Raw genomic sequence first — 27,724 nt, forward strand, 5'->3', positions numbered from 1 at the left:
TGAAACTGTGAGTCTGGGCAGACCCAGGTTAAGGATCTCCGAGCTGGGATTGCTCTGTACCATCCGAGCAGGTACTTTATCAAATGACATCCTGAGAGATACACAGAGAAAGAAAACACGGGAGAAGGCAGTCATGCAGAGGAGGCAGGAGAATTCCGGCAAGTAGATTTTAAGAGTTTCTGAGTCTCTTTTCTAGTCATTTCCTGCCTGGTAGAAAAAAACAAGATGCAGACAAACAATCAGGGTCCATGTGAAAAGCTCCCACTTAGGAAAGTTTCTTTAATGTTTCCAGAAACTGACACCTTTACTTTCGAGGCATAAAGATGTGTTTTGATGTAAGCAGTAAGCAGGCTGTCTTAGTTCAGTTTCTATGACTGTGATAAAACACCATGACCAATGGCAACTCGGGGGAGGAAAAGGTTTGTTTGGCTTAAACATCAGCTCACAGTCCCTCACGAAGGGAAGTCAGGGCAGGAGCTCAAGGCAGGACCGTGGGGGCTGAAGCGGAGGCCATGGGAGAATCTACATGGTTTGCTCAGCTTATGTTTTTAATAAGATCAGGACCACCTGCGCTGGTGGCACCACCCACAGTGGGCTGGGTCCTCCCACATCAATCATCAAGAATTGCCCACAGGCCAGTCTGGAGTGGGCATCTTCTCAATTGCAGTTCCGTCATCCCAGATGTCCCTTGCTTGTGTCAAACTGACAAAAAGTTAACAAGCACACAGGTACAGAAGTTAATGAGTGATTCCGTTCAGTTCTCAGTATGAGGAGCTGATGTCCATATACTGAAGAGTAAAGTTGGAATCATATACTCATGCCATATTTTAAAAATGAGCACAGTCCAGGCGGTGGTGGCGCACATCTTTAATCCCTGCACTTGGGAGGCAGAGGCAGGTGGATCTCTGAGTTCGAGGACAGCCTGGTCTACAGAGCAAGTTCCAGGACAGCCAGGGCTACACACAGAAACCCTGTCTGGAAAACCAAACCAAACCAAACCAAAACAAACAAACACAAACAGATAAAAAAAACTCAGTGTAAAACCAGGCATTTTTAGGGGAAAAAAGAGGCAGAAATCTTCAAGAAGGTAAAGGGAGAGGCAAGCTGAAAAGATGGCTCCTCAGACAGGGGCAACTGTCATCGAGGGCGACAACCTGGTCCCTGGGGCTCACATGGTGGAAGGAGAGAGCTGGCCCCCAAAAGCTGTCCTGATATACACACACATATACACACTCAATAAATAAATAAATGTAATAAAAATTTTAAAAGAAAGTAAAGATATCTACAGAATAGGAGGAAGGTTTTACGAATCATTTCTCTATCTGATAAGGACCTAATAGTCAAAATACATTTGAGAAAACCTCCCAACTTGTTGTAAAACAAAATTAATCAAATTTTAAGTAGGCAAGTAAACATAATAAAATTTCTCCAAGAAATGTATACAAATGGCTAATAGGCATATTAAATGATGATCAATGTTATTAAATACCACCTGAAATAACTTCATCCCTGTTAGCATGACTGTGAGAAACCCCAAGCATACCACAGGATGTGTTGGTAATGACACGGGGAGATTTGAACTTCATGCTTTTGGTGGTAATGTTAAATGCTGCAGCCCTTTGGAAAACAGTTCCCCAGAAAGTTAGAGAGTTATCATATAATCGAGCAATTCTACTCTCAGGTAGATACCCAAGAGAAAATAAAACACATACACCCACACACAAAAAATACATGCAGTCTGGGTGTGAGGGATCACACCTGGAACCCTAGCATTTGGGAGGTGGAGGCAGGAAGATCATAGGCTGAATACCATCAAAACTCTGTCTTAAACTTCCTGACTCTGCTCTCCATTAAAAACACATGACGGGCTAGAGAGATGGCTCAGCGGTCAGAAGTCCTGCTTCTAGCTTTTTGCTTATTATCTCGACATACGGAAATGTGTGGTTCACATCTGTAATCCTGTCTCACAAAAAACAAACAAAACCCAAAAACTATTTAACCCCCAATATTACTCTTTTATATAAAAAGGAAACTATCTAATGGTGCATGCCTGTAATCCCAGCACTCAGTGGACAGGGGCAGGAGGATGAGATGCTCAGATCCTCGGCAGCCAGTGTGGGCTACCTAAGACCCCATCTCAACAGTGACCAACTGACCAACACATCCATGTGTGGGTTTGCACCTGCCGCAGGGGACATGCGAAGTCAGAGGACAACTTGCATGAGTTGTCCTCACCACGTGGGCTCCACACAGCAAACTCAGGTCACAGCCTTAGGGACAAGAGCCTCTACCCACTCAGTCATCATGCCAGCCCCCAAACATATGTTTACCAAGCCAGGCACGGTGGCTCACATCTGTAAGCTCAACACACTGGAGGCAGAGCCAGGGGACTGTGAGTGGAGGACACCCTGGGTTAAATTGTAAGTTCTAGGCTATCCTGGGCTACCCAGTAAGCAAGGTCTCAGGAAAACAAAACATACACACCATAAGTATGTATATGTGTGAATGTATGTATGCACACATGTATTTAACATCCAAAGTTAATTAACAGCTGCACCTGCAGTGGCACTGAACATTTTGGTTCCTATCTCTACAGTTAATACTAAAACTATACACATGATAAACCACGATAAGGACTTGTGTTTAAAGATACTACAGGGTGTGGGCGTGCGTACACAGGTGTGGAGGATAACCTGGCTTCCGTCTACAGCCTGGCATCCTTAGTCAAACTAAGTCAGAGAAGCCAGGATTTAATTACAGGTAAAAAATGAAGAGACAAATGTTAGGGGGTGCTTTCATTCCAATGACACATCATGGGGATAGCCAGGTAACAGACAATGAAATAAAATAGCTAAAATAAAATACTGGAAAGTCATTGAGAGTCTGGTACACTCATGTTCTAGAGCCAAGGGATGCTACATTGAGTTTGGGACATTCCTGTTCTACAGCCAAGGGGCTGTTATATGAGAGTCTGGTACACTGTGCTCTATACTCATGGGACTGTTATGGCTTTGGGGTTTTCACCTCTAAGTTATTCTGGTAAGAGACAGAAACTCTTAAAATCATTATGTATATTTTGTGGGCTTACTTTGGTTTGTTTGAAGACAGACAGTTTCCACTTATTCTCCAACCTTAAATTGAGTAAGATTATCTATTATCTCTTTCCTAAACAGATCAGAAAAAGTTCAGGAGGGTTTCCCTGCATACTATAAATTGTTCCAGGAGAGTAGGGACTAGAGAATGAAACATTAAGATTAACCTATGAACTCTCAAAAATATGAACAAGACCAGCATGACTATACCACTAGGTCACGTGCCAACATGGACAGAAATTCCACAGCCCCCCTAGATGAACAGCTACAGTCAGTGCCTACTGAGAAGAAGACAATCAGTCTTCCCTAGGGACTGGCTTCTACACAGGCTGCCCAAGCCCAAGTGTCAACCGTGGACACAGCACGTACACACAAAGCTGAATGAACTCCATGCCGCCTATGGACTGCCAATGACAACGACATTAGTGGTTCTGAGCTGCCGAGGCCGACCCGACACCTTCAGAGCCTCTCTTATGCACATACATTCTTCCCATTCCTTTGTTAGTTCACACATGATCTGTTCACTCCAGCCTAGCAACAGCGTTATGAATGACGAAGAACACCTCACGGTGGCTCACTGGAGAAGTCCCTTTAGTTTCAAGGACGAATAACACTTTCCCTCAACAATTTATTCCAACTTAATCTTATGAAAACTATGAGTTGTATAAACTAATGAATCTTACAGAAATTGATCACTTGGAAGACAGACCAGAACCGGGTGAGCCTCCAAACTTTCAAGCTTTACACGCCGGTCTCTCATCGCTCCCTTTCAGAGGGCAGATGTTCTGAGCGTGTGTGTGTGTGTGTGTGTGTGTGTGTGTGTGTGTGTGTGTGTGTGTGTGTGATGTGAGAGCTGACCCTTGCTTAGAAGGTTTGCTTATATCATGTTCATCTCCATCTGCTCACAGAACTACAGCTAAATTAAGAGGTCATGTATGCATTTTCCATACCAACAAACCTTCTGTTTTCCTAGCTTTGTTTTCCCCTTTCTTTTCTTTTTTAGCTTCTAAATTTGTTCTATTTTCTGTATTATGTGATTATAATATCTTATCTTTTCTAGAGCAAAATTAATTGAAACTACCTGAAAGAGAGTAACCTCTTTGGAGAGGCATGAATTAAAATGGAACCATATAATCTTCCCAATACTACCCAGAAAAAAACCTGAATTATTGAAAAAAAACAAATAAACAAAATAAAAACCAAACAAGTACAATCTGCTTTCAATCTAGTGCTTTTAATTATTTGGGGCTGGGAGAAAATATCAGCTTTAACAACAGTCAGCAGTGTGAAACAATTATTTTTTAATGCTTTTTTAAAATAAGTGTCACCACAGAGCTAATAATTATTGAAGCCTTATCACTGTAATAATTAAGAGTAATTTACATAGATTTCAAAACAGGAATACATTTACTTCAAACAATGGAATCACTGTATTCTGACAAGAAATACTTTTTTGATGTTAAAATTGGTGTTATTTACACAGTGGCCTTCACCTGTGACAATCCTAAGGAGAGTTTTTAAATAAATTGTCATAGAAGCAAGATATACACAATAATGATTCATGGTCAGTTGCACCACACCCAGATATTTATCACACAGACACAGTAAGATGGGGAGTCAACTAGGCGTTATGATTCTGCCAGAGAGATAGCAATACAGGGACCTGGCAACAGAATATGACACCTGATCTCTTGATTAGTGCAGCTGGGAAGTTGTGGCTATTATGCAAGGTGTACCTTTCTGAAAATCTCGAAAGAAATTGATGTGAAAACAAATTCAATCCAGGAACTCTGCCTGGTTTCATTCGGCTTTCTCCTTAACATCACGGATGATGTCACTAAATCTCGGCCATCACAAGCTGGAACCTATATCAATAATTCTAAGAGATGCAGTCACATGAGAAAAGAGAACTCATGTGTCAAGCAGGAGGGGTGGGTGGGGTGGCATGTGACAGAGAGACGCAGCCAGCCTGGCACTGTTCAGCCCAGGGAGATTGACTTCTCCATTACCATGTCATGAGCGATGAACAGTAAGAAAAATCCCCAAGTGCCACCCTCTGTGCTCCTCACCAACCCAGACTACCAGCCAACAATTCTCATTTATAAGTCACTATGGTGCCGGTGAGGAACCAGATGTAACCATTTTACTTTTTATCCTTTTCATTGTTGTGGTTTTCCTGAGACCCGGGCTGGCCTAGAACTGTGTTCCTTCTACTTTAGCTTCTTGCTAGGCCCAACTGTTAGCTTTTTAAGATTTTAGATGTATTTATGTTATGCGTGTGACTGTTTTGCTTACATATTTGTATGTTTATCACATGAGTGTCTGGAGCCCATGAAGGTCAGAAAAGGGCATCAGATCCCCTTGAACTGGAGTTACAAAAGGCTGTGAGCCACCATGTGGGTGCTGGGAACCAACCTGGGCTCTCCTCGAGAGCCATAGCTCTAGCTCCCAGCTGATAACTATCTAAAAACAAAGAGTCATGGATTAGCATTACTTTTCCAGCATGCAATGAGCTTATAAAGAACCCCTGCTGGGAATGTACAGCTCGGTTGTAGAACGTTGGCCTGGGCCTCAGCACTACAAACAAACAAGCCATCTTGCTGGTTAATTTTATGTCAACTTGACATAATCCAGTTATCTGCAAGGAGGAACCCTCAACTGAGAAAATGCCTCCATAAAATCAGGCTGTAGACAAGCCTAGAGAACATTTTCTTCTTTAGTGATTGATGAGAGAGGGCCCAGCCCATTGCGGGTGGTGTCAGCCCTGGGCTGGTGATCCTGGGTTCTGTAAGAAAGCAGGTTGAGCAAGTAGGATGAACAAGCCAGTAAGCAGCATCTCCATGGCCTCTATATCAGCTCCGGCCTCCTGGCTCTGGCCCTGAGTTTGAGTTCCTGTCCTAACTCCTTCAGTGATGTGGAAGCACACACCAATAAGCCCTTTCTTTCTCAAGCTGTGTGGGTCACGATGTTCCGTCACAGCGACACTCACCCTAAGACATCATCTCTTGTTGGCACACCCAAAATGAGCTAGAATTTAAATCTGTACAGTGCCTGCTGTTTTAAGACACACAGGTCAAGTTCACTGTTTCCAGTTTAGTCTCAGGAATCTACACCATCGGTGATTTGTTTGGGTGATGTTTCAGATTCCTTGGAGAGAGAAAGGGCAGCTTTACTGCTTTGATAGTCTATTTTAGTTTCATGTTTTTCCAATTAACACTTTCTCTTTGGTCTAATTAAAATTAAAAAAAAAATCCCAGCACTGGGGCTGCTGAGGCAGGAGGATTGCCTAGGATCAAGGCCAGCCTGGATGTTGTCTTAAAAGCAAACAAACCCCAAAGCAAATCAATAGAAGACATACTCTAAGCAAATTAAAGCATCATTACATCAGTAGAACTCTTTGATAACATAACAGTTGCTATGGCAACATAACAAACGTCTATTTTGAAAATGAAAGTACATCACTTTTAGGACCAAGTTCTACTCGTCTAAAATGAATTTTGTATATTTACCTTAAAAAATAAGTTTCTACCCTAAGATTCATTAAAAAACCTATATGAATACAAAAATTGCTGGCTTTGAGGCTGGTGAGATGCCTCAGCAGGCAAAGCTGCATGCTGATGATCTGAGTTCAACACCCCCCCATATACCCACACATGTGAACATGCAAACTACACACATATACACATGCAAACATTTTCATTGGTTTGCAGTAACATCAGTGCTTAGGAATATACATCTAGATATTTATTTTAAAATGTCTTTACTAAAATATGTGTGAGCTGGAAGAAAGAGAATAGTTCTGAGTACTTATGAAAGATGTATAGTTAGGAGCTGGAGAGAGGACGCCTTGGTCAGTCAGCCCACAACCACCTGCAACTCCAGCTCCCGGGGATCTGATGCTCTTTCGGCTTCTGACGGCAGCTGCACTCAAGTGTACATACCCCGCCCCATACACATAAATAAAAAAAAAAGTATGTCTAAAAAATAACAATGACAACAAAACCCTGAAACAAAATGTGATGAGGAGTAGAAACAACATCAGGATAAATTTAAATCCAGAAGCAATCAAATGTAGAAACAACATCGGAATAAATTTAAAAGCGGAAGCAATCAAATCAAGAGGGATGAATGAGCTCAGTGGTTGGCTAGAGTGAGCATGCTGGACAGCACAGTCCACGGAACTCCATATGCCTTCACCTTACACAGGGCCTCGTGCCAGAGTAAGATACACAGCTAATGAGCTAAAGCTATGTCTCCACATCCCAGGCCAACATTTACAGCATCTGCCAAGGAGATTTAAATTCATATGCTCAGTATCCATGGATGCTCCAACCTCAAATTCAACCATGAATTGAAAATATATTTTTAAAATGTATCAAAACCAGATGTGCACGGACTCTTCCTGTTATCATTATTTCCTAGACATATATTTAAATTGTATTAGGGATTATTAATAACCTAGCCTTCAATTAAAGACTATAGAATGATGTAAATACTATACCGCCTTATTTATTCATCATTATGTGCACGGGTGTTTTGCCTACATGTACGTCTTTGTACCATATGTGTGCCTGTTGCCTGTTGAGGCCAGAAGAGGGAAATTACATTCCCTGAGACCAGAGTTACAGAGCTACATGGGTTCTGGGAATTGAACCTGGGTCCTCTGGGAGAGCGGCCAGTGCTCTTAATCACTGAGCTACATCTCCAGCCCCTACACTATTTTATATAAAGGTCTTCAGCATGTACGAATCTGGTATCTAGGATACCAGAGGATAATTATATTTACACACTGTGTCCATGCATGTGTGTGGAGAACAGAAGACAATCTCATGAGTCATTCCTTAGGGTAACGTGTGTGTGTGTGTGTGTGTGTGTGTGTGCGCATGCAAGTCAGGGAACAATTTCTGGGAGTCAGTTCATTCCTTCCACTGCATCGTTCTTAATCTTGAAATCAGAATACTAATAAAAACTTGGTTCATTTTGAGTGACTCAGACAAATTTTCTGGATTAGAGTTTAATTCAGAAATAACTGAGTAACTGCTATCCTTAAAAATGTCCGGGGGACCAGGCGGGGGCTAGAAAAGAAAAGGCTTGCTGTGATTGGCACACATCTTTATCCTAGCAACTGAGGGGCACAGAAAGGCAGATCTCTGAGAGTTTGAGGCCAGCCTAGTCTACACAGTGAGTTTCAAGACAGCCAGAGCTATATAATGAGAACCTGTCTCAAAAAACAAAACAAAACCAAAAAAGAAAAAAAATAAAGAAGAAAATGAAAAAATAAATACTGACAGGGACTTCAGCAACTCCAGTTTCTAGGGATTCGAATCCTTCTGGTCCCACAAATGTGGTGCATACATATAGACACAGGGAAAGCACTCACACACATTTAAAAAACAAATGAAAGAAAGAAAAAAGTCAGCTACCTTTCAAATTCTAACAGGGGAAAAAAATCTACTGCTAACCAGCTGATCAGAATGAAAAATATTTATCTATCATGTCCAATAACTGTCATTGCAGCTGTTTGTAAGGCACAAAGCTTCAAAGCAAAGTGGAAACAAACATTTTTGATTCTAGATTCCAATATAGGAAAAAATACTAAAACATTTTCTCCAAACAAAGGAAAAACAGAAAAATTAAAAACCCTGACATTGAAGCAATATGTTCTTTGAGGGTAAAAGTCAAGTTTGGGGAACTGAGAACCCAGGCAAGCTTCCTGTAGAGCCGCCCTTCCGGGGAAAATGGGGAAGATGGGGAAACGATACACCCAGGAGAGAATTCCAAAGATTATGTATTAGGGTCTGGAAAGACGGCTCAGCAGTTAAGAGCACTGGCTGCTTTTCCAGGAGACACAGGTTCAATTCCTAGCACCCTCATGGTAGCTCACACCTGTCTGTAGCCCTACACAGACAGACATGCAGGCCAAAGACCACTGCACATAAAAGTAGAAATGAACCATCCCAAAGAAAAGATGTACTAGAAAGTCCACTTCAATATTAGCGCTCACTGCTGGGAACGCAGCAGGAGGAGCTGCCTCGCCACCTTCAAGGCACTGGAACAGCTTCAAGCAGAGCGGTGACAATTCAACATTTCCACAGCTGGGATGAGGGACAGAGTTTTACACACACAAACCCCGAGCAGAGCCTACCGCATCTCAGGAGCTTCATGGTGCCGAGACATTAACACGGGTTATGTAAATCAGCAGAGAGAAATAAAATAACTTGAGTGGCAGAAAAAAATAGGAGAACTCGCTGCCAAGTAAATGCTCTATCAAATGACCTTTAATGGCTAATACCCTGCCTCCGTTTTTCTCTCCCTGTAGGAAAAGCAGCTAAGCGGTGGCAATCAGAACGGATTCTGCGGCGTTTCCAACCAAACGCCTTTCCATCACTGCCCGAAGCAAGCTGCAAACGCGAAAGCACGCAGTGCTGATGTCTGCCCATAATTCTCGTAAATTACGTGATAAATTTTCCCTCTGTCGAAGCCATTTTAACCAATTCTCCGTTAGCTGCAGAAACAGGGAGCAGAGTTTGAACAGCTAGTAAGATTAACTAAAATGGTGTACTTTCCCCCCGCACTCCCTCTATTAGACAGGCTTAGGAACACTGGAAATCTAAAATGCAGACTGCAAAAGGAACAAAAGCATTGGGACTGATGCATGGGCAGGTGTGTGGGTGAGAAGATAATGACAGAAACCGTGGCGTAACAACCTTTCCGCTTTCTACTCTTTTGTTTCCCAGGTGAAAAGCTGCATGTTGCTCCTGTCCCCTCGAAGCCACCCCACATCACCAAGTATTAACAAACACTCGGTGATTGAAAAGAAAAACTCAGTTCTTAAAATGAAAGGCGTGAGAGCGTGAGTCAAGCCTGAGTCACTGAGCCTTGGAACGCTCCCTGGTTATTCTAAGAAAAATAACCAACACGAGTTCACACAGAACCGCAATGAAGGACCTAGATTTAAAAAAAAAAAAGAATCGAGGCAAAGACGGTTTGCACTGCTATGTTAAAACTCATTTTTAGCTTGAGTGTGTAAGACAGCATCCTCAGCGTGGCAACCAGAAGAGCTATTCACAAACACTCTTCCTCCTTCTGAGCACATGGTAAGACTGCCTTCCCCGTCCACTGAACTCAGGTGTGACCGGGAATCTGCAGCAGCTGCCGGTAAAATAGGAACAGAGGGCTGAGTGGGTGACAGGACCTGCTGCGGAGCTACGGTGACTTCATCTTATCCCCGTTACCCAGACAGATGCACGACATAGTCACATGCACATACACAATACACACACACAGGAACACTTGTACACACACACTAATAACAACAACAATAATAAACAACTTTAAGAGGGAGAGCGACCTTTTGAAAGTGACCAAATCGGCAGAAGCTTTACTAGCCAACAGAGCCCTCGCAACTTCTCTTCCCCTTGTCACTGGGATGGGCAATAATTTAGTTATTCTGGTTCTGAAATGAGGATGATAACAACACAGATGGCCTTAAATGGGCAGGTGTCAAAAAAAAAAGTTAAAAAGCTAGCATGCTTTAAGACATTGAAAACTTGAATTATTATGCAGCATAGCCCAACCTATCTGGACTAATAGAATTGGTTCTTGTTCTTCTAGACTATCCATACAAATTCTTTTCCTTTTTAGCTTCTGTTTTGTTTTGTTTTTGTGGGGAGTTGAAGTTTATTGAGATATGTTAAGCAGTAGTGTTACGAGAAAGAAAGGCACCCAGAAAAAAGGTCTAGCATACCCCAGAGTGTAGGCGTGGACTTCTCAAAGGAGAGTGGCCTTTTTTGTTTTGTTTTGTTTTTGAGAGAGTCCTGTTCTGCAGCTCGAGTTGCCCCTGAATTCACCAAAGTGCTGAGAGTAGAGGTGTGAGCTACACCAGACTTTGCACAGCCTTTCTTCTGTATCTTTCCTTTCCTTGCTTATTATCTGTGTCTGTGTATGCACACACGTGTGTGTACATGCATATGCATGTGTGTGGTGTGTGTATGTGTTCATGTGTATGTATATGTGTGTGGTATGTGCATGTATAGATTGTGTGCATCTATTTGTGTATGTGTATACATGAGTTGTGTAGCTAATTTAAGATGTAAGAATTAGTTAATAAGAAAGCCTGAGCTATTAGGCCAACCAGTTTATGATTAATGTAGACCTCTGTGTATTCCTTTAAGACTGAACCGCTGCGGGACCAGGTAGTAAAGAAACCTCTGTCAACATGTGTTTGTGTGTGTGTGATGTATATGTTTATGAGGGTGGGTGTGTATGCATGTCTGTGTGGTATATTCCTGTAAAGGTATAAATGTAAGTGCATATGTATGCATGTGAAGGTGTTCGTGTGTGTGTATATATTCATGTATATGTGTATTTGTGTATGTGTGGTATATACATCTATAAGGGTGTGTGTGTATGCACACGCATGTGGTTTATGCAAGTGCATGTGGTGTATGCATGTGTGACGGTGTGTGTGTGTAAGTGTATTATGTGTATATGTATATAAAGGAATGTGTAAATATGTGTCTGTATGCTAGTGTATATGTGTATTTGTGCATGTATACATGTGTGGTGTGTGCATGTGTGCAGTATATGTGTGCATGCATATATGTGTATGCATGTGACAGTGTACATGTGTATATGTGTGTATTCGTGTGTGTATGTATATGTGTGTGTGCATACGTGCTCATAATGTATGTGAGTGTGAGGGTGTGCAGGTATACACGGAGGCAGAGTGCTTTCCTCCATCACATCATCATTCTAACTAAATCTCTCACTGAATGCAGAGCTCCCTATTCCAGCTAGACTGGCTGGATCTGCTACCTGGCGGCCTGCCCCTCATGCTGGGGTTACTCCTATGCCTGGCTTTTCTGTGAGCTGGGGACAGGAACTCAGGTCCTCATGCATACACAACACTACCCACTGGGCCATCTTCTCACAGCCTTTACGTCATTCTTGGTTACTTTACAAAGAAGATGACTGTTTACTTGGAGACTCAAGCTTAGACTCTGAGCACATGTTCAATAAAGCATGAAGACTACTTACTGAAGACGGCTAAAAATAATGAAGTAAAAGCTGTCAGTTATTCAAAGCAGGATACTGAATGTACTCTAAAATCAACAACCACGAAACAAATCACCGTGCCTCTGTTCCTACAAAGCCACAACCATGGGAACACATGGACACACAGGCTCTGGGTTGTTCTTTCCCCTTGCTTTAAAATTTACTGGATTATATGCCAAACACTACAATAAGTACATGTCAAGAATCAGCTCAGTTAGGTAGCAGGCTGACCAACCCTGCAACTACCCAGGTCCAGAGCCAGGGTTACGAGCTGGCCCACCCCAACATCCACCCCATCTGTGATTTGCTGGAGCACGTGAAGAGACCTGACCTACTGATCCAAAGCTGCAGGATCTCCATGGCACAAGGCAACAACAGGATAAGCAAGAGGAGCTCCAGTGAGGGCCCAGCATCGACAGTGTAGCAGAAGCCAGAGTCCTTGAACCAGACCAATGGCTCTGCAATGAACACTTGCAAGTAAAGATATATGAACAGAAGGGTTTACTGCGTGACTCAGCGTGTCACACTGCAGCTTCCATGATGAGATAGATTTTTTTCTTCTTTCTCTCTTTTTTAACTTTTTCTTTTCTCCTAAATTTTATTTTATTTTGCAGGGGAGGTTGCAAGGGCAGAGGGTGGATACAAAGGGCCAGGGAAATGAATGGGATGGAGATACATGACGTGAAAGACACAAAGAATAAATAAAAAGGAGAAAAAAGAATTAGCTCATTTAGGGGCTGGAGAGACCATTTGTGAAGGACCTGGGTTCAGTTCCCAGATCCACACCAGCTGTCTCCTGGCCTCTGCAGGCACCATGTGTGTGTGCATGGTGCACATACATGCACTTAGGTGCACACATATAGTTAAATAAATGTATTTAAATAAAGAAATAGATATCTTTAAAAAACAACCAGCTCATCTAATCTCACACTGGCTCATTTAATTTCATGCAAGACACAGGAGGTTCTAGGACTTACGGTGTCCTTCACCATTATGGCTGAAAGCAGGTGCTGTCTCTGACTGGTTACATAACTGACTGTAGTCTCAACTGTCCATTCTTTCAATAATTATTGAAACTGCTAGTATATTTACAAATTGATAAAAACAAATGATTACCCAGTGAGAAAACAACTGCATAGGCTAATTTATTAAAGTATTGTGTGGAAGTCCCTAAAATAATGAGTATCTAGTATCTTGATACTGTATCTTGGTGTATTCATTTTCATTTAGAGATGTGATCCACTGAGAACAGTGACTCCAAGGAGCAAGGAGAGTTCAGGAGAAGGCAGCTGCAGGCCATACAAAGAGGGCAGCAGCTGTTTACAAGAACTGTTTCTACAGACAAAGAACGACAAAATAGAACATACTCACCATTTGAGATTCGCGACTCTTAGGAAACATTTTTGCAACGTTGAGGCCATCAATAACAATATCAAAAGGAGGACAGGAGTTTACAAAGTTCTCAAATCTCTTCAGTTCCTGAAAAAGCAAAGTCAGACAGAACATCAAGAAGAGCCTAAAAACCAAAAACAACAAAAAAAACAAAAAACAAAACAAAACAAAAGAGCGGGGCGGTTGTGGCACACGCCTTTAATCCCAGCACTCGGGAGGCAGAGGCAGGCGGATCTCTGTGAGTTCGAGACCAGCCAGGTCTACAAAAGCTAGTTCCAGGACAGGCACCAAAGCTACAGAGAAACTGTCTCGAAAAACCAAAAAAGAGCCTAGGGGCTGGGGATGAGGATGGGGGAGGGGGACAGAGGATGTCAGCAGTGCCTGCAGCCTTGGGTTTGTTTCCTAGCACTGCGTAAACTAGGAAAGCCACTGGGGGGGGGGGGTGTCAAGGTCATCCTCCGCCACACAGTGAACTTAAGCATCTGGAGATGTGGAAGACCCTGTCTCAGAACAAACCAATCCAAAAACAACTAGACCAGAGAAGTGAACAAGGGCTTCACTGTAAACATGCTGAGGTGATTGAGTATTATTTTGATAACTGGAATATCGCTCCCATAAAAACTGTCTCTGCCTCTGTCTCTTTCTCTGTCTCTGTCTCTCTGTCTCTCTCTCTCTCTCACACACACACACACACACACACACACACACGGGGGGGGGGGAGTCTTCCCAAATGAAATCTAAAAAGGCTGCATTTAGATGCCAACTGCACGTATCTTAGTGCTGTCCTCATGGGACATCTCCGCGCCCAGCCTGATTTCAGACAGTCACTAGACTGCCAGCGGCACACGCAATATCATAAGAGATCAGGATACTGAAATTGTTAAGTCCTGTTCCTAAGAGAATTGAACACACAGAAATCAGGTACCTGGTAACCGTGGTGAAAGAACAAGGATCCACATTTTTAATTTTTATTTATTTTCTTGGTGGCACACATCTTTAACCCCAGCACTCTGAAGGTAGATACAGTTAAATCTCCGAGTTTGAGGTCTACTTGGGGATTTTTGAGTCAGCGAGGGCTACACAGTGAGTTTGTCTCAAAAAATTTTTTTTCTTGAGTTTTGTTTTTTGAAACAAGGTCTTGCTATACAGTTCAGGTTGGTCTCGAATTCACTATGTACTCTAGGCTGGCCAGGAGCAGGAATGTCCTGCCAATGCCTGCTGAGTGCCGGAAGTACAAGTATGTGCCATTACTGGAGAGAGAAGTGATATAATTACATTTCGATTAAAAGCATATGGTTGCCTGGCGGTGGTGGCACACATCTTTAATCCCAGTAATCCCGGGAGGCAGAGACAGGTGGATCTCTTTGAGTTTAAGGTTTACCTGGTCTACAGAGCTAGTTCCAGGACAGCCAGGGCTACACAGAGAAACCCTGACTCAAAACACACACACACACAAAAAGTAACCAAACATTTAAACAAATGTTTTAAAATGCTATGCTAACACAGACAGAGACAGAGACAGAGGTGTCAGAGAAACAGCAGGCATGGTGATATCCTACACCTGAAACCCAGCACTGGGGAGATAGGAAAGGAAAGAGAGGGGAGGAGAGAGTGCAGTGGAGTCTCCGTGGCAGGGAAGACTGAGGAGAGGAAGGTGGTTAGCAATGGGGGAGGAGCAGGAGGGCTTAGTAAGAACAAAGCAATGACACTTAGGGTGGAAATTCAAACCCGTTTCTTTGTGTGCCAATACAAAATTAATGCCTGGTGGTGATGGCATCCATGTCTAATCCCAGCATTTGGGAGGCAGAGGCAGGTGGATCTCTGTGAGTTTGAGGTTTGCCTGGTCTAAAGAGCAAGATCCAGGAAAGCCAGTGCTACACAGAGAAATCCTGTCTTGAAAACCAAAACAAAACAAAAATTAAGTTAGTAGAGGAAATTTATACTTGGTATTAGCCAAAAGGCCAGAAGAGTACATTTGATATAGAAGGAAATAAAGTAAAAAGGAATAGAAGTCCAAATAATTTTAAATGTGATTATTCTTTACAATTTTACACATACATACACCTGTAATGTACTTTGATCATGTTTTTCATCCCCTTACCACCTCAAATTAAATTTAGTAAACAGTGAAGACCTGTCCTCATCCTCCACTTCACACTGCAGACAAAACTGTTTAAAATGGATCACAGGAGGCTGAAGAGATGACTCGAGCAGTAGCTGCTCCTGTAGGGGACCCGGGCTCAATTCCCAGCACCCACAAAAAGACAACCATCTGTAATTCCTGTTCCAGGGGATCCAACTTCTTCTGGCTTCCTTGGGCACCAGAACACAGTGGTACATAGAGAAATGCAAGTAAAGTCACCCATACACATACAATAATAAAATAAGTAAAATTAAAATTTGTATTTGGTAACAAAACCAACTAAATATTGGTTGGAATAGGGATACTAATAATAAATAAGATTTATTTATTATGTATACAAGGAACATTAATCTCTATAAATGAAAGGAAAATATCAAGGAGAATTAAAAATTTCTATGCACTATTGAATGAAATACAAAGGAAAGGACATGGCTGCTCCTAGGTACGGTGGAGGACAAAGTTTACTGCAGATAGGTGGGAGAGTCCCGAGTGGTCATGACCCTGAGCCATGGGAGGAGAAGGGAGGAGAAGGGAGAGGGGAGAGACATGATGAGGTGCCCCAGTCAGGAGGCCAAAGGGACAGGGGGTGACCAAAATGTCTGGATTCTATGTGAAAGAGCCTCCAGGGGAAGGGCAGCCCAGACCCTGGGCCAGAAAGTTCAGGGTAGGGGGCGGGTATGCCAGCTAACCCTGTAACACGTAGAGACTGAGGGATGCTGGGAGAACCTGGAGGCCAGGTCTGCTTCGATATGTTAAACAGACACATCAGCCGTTTGTCCCAGGTTTGAAACTTAACAAATATGATTATCATTTTGTTTGTTTCTTCCATATACAGCCAAATAAACAAAAGGAAACAGGACAAGTGCATTAAATTGCCAACACTGAAGAGGCCAACACTAAGAGGCCATCTCTAATATATCAGGAGGATTGGTAAGAGTGTGAGGCCAGACTGGGGCTGTACCGTGAGTTAGGCCAGCATGTCTCAAAAAAAAAAAAGTGTCACCAATAACCAGCAGAGCAGACATTTTCCACTACACTGCCAGCTATCATTTTGGTGCTGTGCTTAGTAACATATTGTATTCATCTCAGTAATTGCAAACATGGACATCAAAATGAGTCTCATAAAAAGTTAGGCTAGATAACTTACAAACTCCCCTTTCTATTCTGATATTGTGGTGTTCAGAGCAGTTGGAAATTCCTTAAAACTACAGACTGGGAAAAGGTATGCCTGAGACAATTTATGGGAAAGGTGACTCTCTGGATGCCATAAAATCCCCATCCAAAGATTATCCTCCGGGTCTATATTTCTTCTCAGAGAAAAAGGTCCAGAACGCCAGGCTGCTCTTCCACTCCCACTGCTCAGGTCCATCCACCGGGAACACTATCACTGAGGGATTCATGGCAGTATTTCCAAAGGTGCTCCTGAAGCTCAGGTTGAGTTTTAGTTTATTTTTGAGAAAGCATCTTTTGATTATGTAGCTTTGGCTGTTCTGGAACTAGTTATAAAGATCAGGCTATCCTTGAACTCACAGAAATCCACCTGCTTCTGGAGTGAAATACATTTATTTTGTTGAATGCAAAAGCCACCAGGCAGTTAATGCAGACAAGACGTGACCAAAATAGAGTTGGCCTACTGAGGTAGTCCACACGAAAGACAGGACAGAGCAGTGCAAGTCTGAGCGCCCAGCCGCTTGCATGGAGGGTGAACTTGAGTAGAGGTGAGTGTGTGGGTGCATGCCTCAGTCCCATCATTTGGAGCTGGAGAACTAAGAGGTCAATGCTCAGCTACTTAGGGGGGTGGAGGGCAGTCTGGGCTACACAAGACCCTGTTCAAAATAAAACAAGGAAAATATTACCCAATAAACAATCTAAGAACAACTATTTCTTTCATGTCTATTATTAGGTTTATACATAAATGGACATTGCCCAATGATCCAGGATATAAAAAGTCTACCCATACATTAATCCTTTATTTCTTGGCTGTCACTAAAAACATTTTTTTTCTTAAAATGGTTTAATGAGATATAATTGATGTGGGATTTCCCTCTGTATGCTGTGAATATGTTTTACTAGCATTGGTTAATAAAAGAAGCTGCTTTGGCCTATAGCAGGGCAGAATAAAGTCAGGATGGAAGAGATATATAGAGAGAATAGGTGGAGTCAGAGATTATGTATATTATGTTTTCTTTGAATTTTTTGATTGTGAATTAGCTAAATAGAGACACTCATTGTAAAGGCTACTAAGCTAAACCAACATATATACTTTAAAGGTATCTTGACTTCAAAATTTGGGTCTAAGGATACGTTACTTTAAAAAACAGGCCTCAAACTCACAGTCCCCTGCCTCACCCTCCTGAGAACTGGAATTGTGGGTAATTATAACCATGCTTCAGTCATTGCCTTTTTTTATTCATTTAATGCTTTACAATATAAGTGAAATGTAACCAAAAGGAATTGTAAATATGATTTATAAACAGGTTATTAACACAAATGTTGGGAGGGATCAAGCAGGTAAAATAAATGCTACACTGGCTAAATATAAGAAAATAAAAGAAGGGGGCTGGAGAGATGGCTCAGAGGTTAAGAGCACTGACTGTTTTTCTAGAGGTCCTGAGTTCAATTCCCAGCAACCACATGGTGGCTCACAACCATCAGTAATGAGATCTGGTGCCCTCTTCTGGTGTGCAGACAGAACGCTGTATACATAATTAATAAATAAAAAAAAAACTTAAAAAAAACTTAAAAAAAAAAGAAAATAAAAGAAGGCTGGCCAGATGGCTCAGTGGGGAGGGGGGTTGCTACCGAGTTCCAGAATCCACAGGGTAGAAAAGAAAACTGACACTCACAAGTTGTCCTCTCGTTTTAACATGAATGAGATAAGTTTTTAGGACATGGCTTTAAAAGAAAATTCATGTGGGCATGGTGGTGCACACTGTTAATCCTAGAACTAGTGGGTTTCAGGCTACATAGTGAGACCCTGTCTCAAAAAACAAAACAAAAAATGGAGTGGTAGTGTACACCTGTATTTTCAGCACTCTGGAGGTAGTGGAGAGGGATAGATTACAAGTTTAAGCTCATCCATGTGCATAGTTTGAAGACAGTTGAGCTACAAGAGAGTTTCTTTCTCTTTTTCCTCTCTCTCTCTCTCTCTCTCTCTCTCTCTCTCTCTCTCTCTCTCTCTCTCTCTTTTGTTTTTGTTGTGGTGGTAGTTTCTGCGAGACAGGGTTTCTCTGTGTAATACTGGGTGTCTTGGAATTCATTCTGTAGACCAGGCTGGACTTGAACTCAAAGATCTGCCCACATCTACCTCCAGAGAACTGGGATTAAAGGTGTGCACCACTGCCAGGTGAGAGATTTTCCTGAGAGAGAGACAGACAGACAGACAGACAGAGGAAGCACTCTGGGCAGACACTTACCTACAGCTCAGCATTTGCGAGACTGTGGTGGGAGGACAAAAAGGTCAAGGTCATCCTCTGCTAGAGTGACTGTAAGGCCAGCCTGAGCTACACGAGACCCTGTACCCTCCAAAAGATTGTATCTTCAGTTTAAATTAAGAAAAAAGGAACTCCTTGTTACTATAAGATTGAAAAGTGTAAAAAAAAAAATGTAAAATGAACTCTAAAATAACCAGCAGTTTTATTTCTTTACTTTACCCTAGCTCACACTAGAAACAATGAAGCAAATCTGCCAAGTGGTTTTACCATTGTAACATGGAAATGCAGTCTAAACTATGGGAGCAAGAAACGGAAATTTTAACATGACACATAAGCTCCAGAACAGAGGAAAAAGCCGATGTATAATTATATGAATTTTAAGGCCCACATGGCAAGCCTAACTCTACTTTAAATTCTCCTAATATGTGAGAAGACTAACAGGTTGAGCAAGTAATTTTTCTTGGTAGGTGGAGATGCTAAAATCTGTAACACCCTCCCTCCCCCGACAATGTTTCTCTGTGCAGCCCTGTGACTGTCCTGGAACTCACTCTGTAGACCAGGCTGGCCTTACACTCAGAGATCTCCTGCCTCTGCATTTAGAGTGCTGGGATTAAAGACGTGCGCCATTACTGCCCTGCAAAACAGACACGGCATTTTTTTTAAAACAGAAAGAAAGGGGATATTAAGACAACTGGCTTTAGTCATACTGGAAGTGGAAAAGCAGGGGAATACCAGCTATTTTAGAAACAAGCAATGTTCCTAACGTGGGAACATCAATAAAAAATATCTTTATAACTAATGTCTCAATTATGTGACTTCTTTAGGACATGGTTCCCAAATAATCCCCAACACTAAGACCAGTACACAGGGAGTTAGATATGAGGGAACCAAGGAAATCGCTATAGCTCCTGAGGTTCAAAATGCCCCTTTGTGATGAAATATCTTGCAGCTGTAGCTAAGACTCAGCCTGCAACAGCAGAGGTGCTAAGCCAGTTTCCAAACTGACACACTTGTGCACTGCTGAAGAGCCTGTGTCATCCCTAAGACCCTGGCTTCATTAGAATAGCATCTGCATTGTGGCTTGTTTATAAGCTGAATTATTTCCGTCAATAAGAGAAGAACTGAGGAAACACGTCTATCAATAACTGCATGACTGCCTTATTGCAAGTAGGGAAACCAAGCCACACATCCAAAAAGTACCATTAGAGCATGACAGTCAAAACAGGGGCTGGAGAACCCAAGCCTTTTTCAAGCCTTGTCAAAAGAGAAAGTTTAGCAAGCTCAGACTTCTTATTACTAGGAAGTTGTGAGAGATACTTTAGTTTCCCACAGTTGTTTTGTTAGCTGTGACTACGACAGTATATCCTTTTTTGTTTATGTTTTTTTTTTTTTTTTTTTTTGGTTTTTCGAGACAGGGTTTCTCTGTGGCTTTGGAGCCTGTCCTGGAACTAGCTCTGTAGACCAGGCTGGTCTCGAACTCACAGAGATCCACCTGCCTCTGCCTCCCAAGTGCTGGGATTAAAGGCGTGCGCCACCACCGCCCGGCAATGGCTTTTTGAGACAGGGTTTCTCTGGGTAGCCCTGGCTGTCTTGGAACTCGATCTGTAGACCAGGCTGGATTTGAACTCACAGAGATCCTCCTGCCTCTGCCTCCTGAGTGCTGGGATTAAAGGTGTGTGCCAGATTTGGGAGGTATTTATGTCAGGAAGTTTCGCTCGCTTTTTTTCATCTTACGGAAATCAGAAAATTCAGCTGAAATTACAAGGTTTCATGAACATATCCATCAGGGGTCTAAGAAAGGAAGAAGATTCCTGAAGAAAAGGTACACACAGGCACATATTAAACAGGCCTGGAACACAAATTCAAAGTCATGTGCTCACAAGAATGAGTACAGGAAGTGGGCCTCGTCTGGGAATGGCTCTGAGAAATTTGGCTAAAGCAAACAAAACATCCCCGGAGAGTATCAACAGTTCTAGCCATGAAGGCTTTCCTACAGAGAGAAAAACTTCCCTAAAGATGGACTCATTGGTTCAAACCATAAACACACAGCAAACTATCAATCATGTATGAGTCCTCTCATGAACAAGAATGGAGTCCAAAGAACTCAGGCTAAGGATAACAGAATGACCTAAGAGACAATATGAAATAAATGTTAAAACCAGGCCTGGTGATGCACACCTGTGACCCCAGTATTGCGGGCACTGAGGCAGAAGGATCACGAGTTTGAAGACAGTTTGGGCTACGTAATAAAACCTTGTCTCAAGAAACAAATACCATAGCTTTGGAAAGTTATTTAAAACATAAAAATTTTAAAAATCCTCAGAAATTGGAACATAAGTCCTGCAATTTAAAATCTGAACTATGGGCTAGAGAGATGGCTCAGAGGTTAAAAGCACTGGGTGTTCTTCCGGAGGAGGTGGGTTTGATTCCGAGCACCCACGTGACAGCTCAGGGCAGTCTTCCAGTTTCTGGGGATCTGAAACCCTCTCGTGGCTTCCTTGAATTTCAGGTACACATATGGTACACAGACATACATGCAGACTTAATACCCATATACATAAGACTTTTAGAACTTCTAACATAGCCTGAAACCGAGCCAGCGATACAGTTCAGGACAGAGCGCTTGCCTGCACTGGTGCAGCTCTGGGTTCATTCCCCAACACTGCACCAAAAGCAAAGACAAAAAGCACAACTGAAACCACGTGCTGGGGAAAGTAAATAATAAATTGTGGTGTATTCACAGGCTAGAGTGCTATGCAGCAACTAAAGGAAACCATGTAACCACACGAATACAAAACATATAAAACCAAATCTAATGTTAAATGAAAGCAGACAAAAGGGTCACACGTTCTAAGATTTTTGTTATATTAAATGTTTAGTAGAGGTAAAACTACAGAGAACGGATCATCGCTTACCTGGAGCTGGTGTAAAAGCAAGGTTAACCCCAAAGAGTCCAAGGAAATTTCTGGAGAAAAGAAGCAGCCTAATCCTGCAGTATAGTAATGGTCACATGAATACATAAACTCTCTCAGAAATCATTAAACTGCACACTTATGACGGGTGAACCACGGCCTGCAAACTACTAAACAATTGTGTGTGGGGAGAGGGGAGCCCTAAGAAGATAAAGAACAGACATCTGGGGCCTGAGAGGTGGTTCAATGGGGGAAGGTGCTGGTGGGCAAAGCCAGATGACCGGAGTTTGGTGCCTGGAACACACAGGTGGGAGAACAGCCTCCAGGAAGGGGCCTTGGTTTTCACATGAGCGCTATGGTGCGGAAATGCACACCAAATAAATATAAGAATACATAAATAAATAAAATAGTGAGACATCTGAAGAGGCAGAATGCAAATATAAAGAAGTTGCCCCAAATATAATTCAAATGTATAGAGTAAATGAAATACATTAAAAATGAAGAAAGACGGGGAACGAGAGCATCCAGTAGGAATATTAGAAGCGAAACTTGAAGGCATGAAGGCTGAGAATTATGTAGAATTGAGTCAAGATGTGAAAGCTCAGTTTCCAGAAGTTGATATATCCCAAGGGGAGAATGACTATACCCTCACCTAGGTGCATCAGAGTGAAACAAGGGGAGAGAAAAACAACTGTCAGAGAAACAATAGAGACCCTGCGCAAGGGAGCAGAAGTTGAACAGAAAGCAAACTTCTCCATAGCAACAACAGCAAGAAGATAACTGACTGTGTCTTCAAACACTCTGTGTTATCTGTCGTCTGAGTGAGCAACATAAAGACATTTTGAAGAATGGAAAAGTTTCCCGCTCAGCCTGGCACTGCAAGTCTGGTACTTAGTAAGATATCCACCAGGAAGTGTAAGGTCTGGGGAGCATGCAGGGCTGGAGCTACACAGACCTGGGAGTCACTGGCACGCATGTGCTAAAGAAAACCAGAGGTACTGAAGTATAGGGAGAGCGGGCAGAAGAGCAGAAGGAAGGCAGGCCCAGGGTGAAGGAACTCGGAGGAACAACAGAAGTTTAGGGGTTAGGCAGAACACCTGCAAGTCACTCCCGAATGGCCTTCCAACATTTTTTATTCAGGGGAGCTATTCTTTATTAAAAAGGGCAATCAGAGGCTAGGAAAACAGCTCAATGTATCAATAAAGTACTTGCCACACAAATGTAAGGTCTGGAGTTTAGATCCCTGCAGCCACATAAATGTCGGCTGTGTACAGTGGCCCTCCTGTAATCTGCCCTCAGGCCATAGACAGATTCTGGAAGCAAGCAGGAGAGATGGACTAGCCAAACTAGAGAGAGCAATCAAGGAAGACACCTGACCTCGGCCTCTGGCCACAATATACGTGTGCACCAGCACACACCATGTCCACACTCATGCACCAGCATGCACACCGGCATGCGCACATACACCAGACACACATGAATACAATAAAGTGAAAAGTGAAATAAAAATGACAAGACTAATATCTTTGAGTGACAATATGGCACAGAAATGGGCTAGGCCTGGGACTCACACCGGTCTGGGAGTGACCAGAGCCCTTCCACTCTGGTGATGGAGCAAGTGGTAACTCCTTTGGCCCTCATTGACATAGACAGATAACAGGGTCTACCCTGAAGGGCTGTACACACAGGGAACACACCATTTACTTCTAGGGGCTCAATATTTAAGAGCTACAAATATATAATAAGTTCATAAAAACATGTTTAGCAGATTTTAGAGATTAGAATTAAGTAGCCAGGCAGAGTGTCCATGCTTGGAACCCCAGTACTCATGTAAACGGGGACTGCTTTTCCATTTCCCAGTCAGCCAGACCCGAATAATCACACAAAAACTGTATTAATTACAACACTGTTTGACCAATAGCTCAAGCATATTCCTAACTAGCTCTTATGTCTGAAATTAACCCATTTCTATTAATCTGTGTATCGCCACAAAGGTGTGGCATTACCTCAGTTTCTACATGACTTATTTCCTTGGCGGGTGGCTGGCATTCTTCTCCTTCAGCAACTACATGGCGTCTCCCTAACTCCGGCTTCTTTCTCCCTACATTCAGTTCAGTCTTCTCTACCTACATTCTGCCCTGGCATATACCAAAGTAGCTTCTTTTTTAACCAATGCTAATAAAACACATTCACAGCATACAGAGGGGATTCCCACATCATCTCCCTTTTCTGTATAAATAAAAAGGTTTTAACTTTAACATAGTAAAATTACATATAACAAAACCGGTATCAAGCAAGAATTACAGTTATAATAGTCTACTTGTACTAGGCAAAAGTTAAAAAAATATTCTATTTGTGAGTATAAAGTTTTGATCTAATTTATCTTTTCTTATAACTAAGGAAAACTATAATTATAAATATCTGTCTTCAATGCCCATGTTGGGAGCCATTTGTAAATGGAGACTATTCTTTCATTTCTGGCTGCGGTGACCCAAATAATCATATAGAAACTATAATAATTACAACATTGTTTGGTCAATGGCTCAAGCATATTCCTAGCTAGCTCTTACATCTTAAATGAATCCATTTCTATTAATCTGTGTATTGTCACAAGGCTGTTGCTTACCAGTAAGGTCCTGGCATCCTTCTTTGGTAACTACATGGCATCTGCCTGACTCCACCTTCTTTCCTCCTCTATCTCTGCTTGGATTTCCTGCCTTGTTATATTCTGCCCTGCCATAGGCCAAAGCAGCTTCTTTATTAACCAATGGTAATAAAACATTCACAGCATACAGAGGTGTAGGCAGGAAGATGAGGAATTCAGATAAGCCTGGGCTACAGTGAGTTCCAGGCCAGCAGGGCTAAAGGAGACTCAGTCTTAAAACACAAAGCAAAGGGGCCGGAGAGATGGTTCAGTGACTAAGAGCGTGTGCTGCTCTTGCAGAGGACTGAGTTCCCTTTCCAGCACCCAAGTCGGGCAGCTTACAACGTCCTGTAACTCCAGCAGGGGTACCTGCGCCAACACACACACACACACACACATACACACACACACACACACACACACACACTAAACATACAGAAAAAAATCTTGGAACCAGTGAGATGGCTCAGCAAGCAAAGGCACTTGTCGCCAAGCCTGATGACCTGAATTTAATCCCCAGATTAAATTCCATGTTATGGAAGGAAAGAAACAACTCCCTCATGTTGTCCTCTGACCTCCACCATGGCATGTGTGCAGGCAGGCATGCTTGGGTGTGCACGCGTGCACACATCCATACACACAAACACAAATAAATCTAATTAATTTTTTTAATCTTTAAAAACAAAGACCACAAAATAACACAAATGTCTGACAAGGGCGCTATTTCCATGTAGTATTTATGGAATAGACGTATTTATGGAATAACACAATTGTCTGACAAGGGCGCTATTTCCATGTAGTATTTATGGAATAGACGCACTTAGCTACAACAGCAGTGGAAAGATAACAGAGACGAGTGTTTGTGATATAGCAGGGAAACAAATAGGGTGTGGTTAATATCCCGGTTAATAAACGGCAGTAGCAGTTTCCCCAGCTTGCTATTAAAATGTTCATAGGTACAAAAATCTAACAACAAGGGCCATGCCACCTTCAAGGCCTAGCTGATATGAGCGGCCTGTGCTGTCACCTGGGGCCATGTCATTCTGGCCAGGGAGGCTGCAGATGGCAATGTCTGGGTCCATGGCCCTACAGCAACCAGTGTCTGAGATGATGTCTGTGGTTCCTGTCATCACCAAGGGCTGTGTGAATGACCAGGGTCTCGTCAGACAGCTGAGACCATGTCGGTATCCAAGAACTATGCCACTGCCCGAGCTATATTGATTTGGGTGGCCTGTGTTGCCACCTGGGGCCATGGAGATGCCTGGCCCAGGCCACTGCCTAGGGCCATGTTTGGGTCTGTGGCCCTGCAGCAGCTGGGGTCTGGGGTGATGTCTAGGACTCTGCAGATACCCAGGGTCTAGTCAGGCATCTCAGCCTTTGTTGGTGCCCAAGGGCCATGTTGCCATTGGGGCCGTGCTGATCTACGTGGCCTGTGCTGCCAAGGGGGCCATAGTGATGTCCAGGGTCAAGCTGACCCTGGGGTAGAGAACACTGTTGAGCCAACCCTGACAGTGTGAGAACAGGATATCTGACTCAGACCCCTCCCTTGTCTGCCATGTGGTGGCATGGGTAAAAGAAAGATGTCCTCCCCCTCCCTTACCCATAACCTATGGCAGGTGAGAGAGCTGGCCCCAGGACCACAAGAGTAGAGACAGCACTGACCCTCACCAGCTGCAGCACACTAGAGCTGTTGCCAGGGATGCAAGTGAGCCATCTCTGAGGCTGTGAGAGCAGCAGAGCTAAACCCTCCCCATCTGCCATGTGGTGGCATGGGGAAGAGTGGGCCCTGCCCCTACCTGGGAAGCACACAGGAGCTGACCCTGCTGTCAGGGGCATGGATGAGCCAAATTTTTGCCTAAGCTTTGGGTAAACAGATTTAACTCAGGTAAGTATAGTTTCAAAATTAAATAAAAATATTATTTTAGAATCCATTCTCTTTTCCTTTCAAATCATATCTTTAGCAAAAGGACAACATATTCTTAATTGAAAAATCTTGCTTCCAAGTTAAAAAGGAGTAAATCAGGCAAAGACGGGCAAGTAACAAGATCTGAGTGCTGCACAGCCCCAAAAGCGCTAATGACTTTCCAGGGGATGAGGTGGGTGTTAGGACAGGACTCGTGTAGCCCAGGCTATCCTTGCACTCACTCTGAGAGAGAATGGTTTTGAATTCCTGACCCTCCAGCCTCCATCTCCCAAGTGCTAGGATTACAGGCACGTATTATCACACCTCAATTGTTTTCTCCTTCAGGTCTGTGTTTGGTTCAGGAAGTGTGTCTAAGCTACACATGGTGGAAATCCCCTCTGCTACACCATCAACCAGGAAGCATCTATAAAACAATATAATGATGTTTACCATCCCTTCTTCCTCGGCCAGAATCAAGAGTATCTGAGTCCCTTTTGGGGGATTTCAAGACCAAGTGAATGTATTCCACAGGTGAGACTCACTGAAAGGCCCTCACACAGGCACCAGAACAAGCACTTACTTCTTCATCAAATAAGGGCGAGACATGGTGTGAAGAGCAGCTGAGCACGGAGCAGAGAGAGGCAGAACAGCACGCACTGATGCTGCACGGGCTTACATACACAAGCAGAACCACTGTCACACTATACGACACGTCACTATTGAGCTGCACAAAGGGATGCTAGCTAGCAGCATTCAAAAGGAACTCCCAGAGAAGAGTGAGAGACATCTCAGTGGGTCAAGGAGCTGGCCACTAAGTGTGGTGCCCTGATTTCCAATCCCAGAATTCACACAGCAGAAGAGAACTGCCTCCCAAGTCATCCTCAGACTTTCATATGCATGCCATGGCACATGGGCAGTTATGGGTACCAAATAAACACGTGTACAAATACAAACATACATACACACACACATGCACACACTTCTTTTAATTCCCAAAGAAAGGTAATCACATATGTGATTATTGAGGACTCATTTTAATACTCTTTACAGATTTTTCGTTTATCCTGAAAAACTGGGCAAACTCAACATTTTTATTTCCTTTTAAAGAATAACTTCCCTCCCTCCCTCCTCCTCCTCCTCCTCCTCC

General features: G+C 42.9%; 1 protein-coding gene across 1 annotated transcript in view; it reads right to left on the reverse strand.

Annotated features, from left to right (window-relative positions):
* The window catches only part of Kiaa0391 (KIAA0391 ortholog), an 88,597-nt gene that overhangs the window by 34,470 nt on the left and 26,403 nt on the right, over positions 1–27,724 (reverse strand). Inside the window, exon 5 of the mRNA XM_005343725.3 lies at positions 13,521–13,628. Coding sequence (XP_005343782.1) covers positions 13,521–13,628 — 108 coding nt within the window. The remainder of the gene's footprint in view (positions 1–13,520; positions 13,629–27,724) is intronic.

This window comes from Microtus ochrogaster, chromosome 1 (genome assembly GCF_000317375.1).
Source record: "Microtus ochrogaster isolate Prairie Vole_2 chromosome 1, MicOch1.0, whole genome shotgun sequence".
Lineage (NCBI taxonomy): Eukaryota > Metazoa > Chordata > Mammalia > Rodentia > Cricetidae > Microtus > Microtus ochrogaster.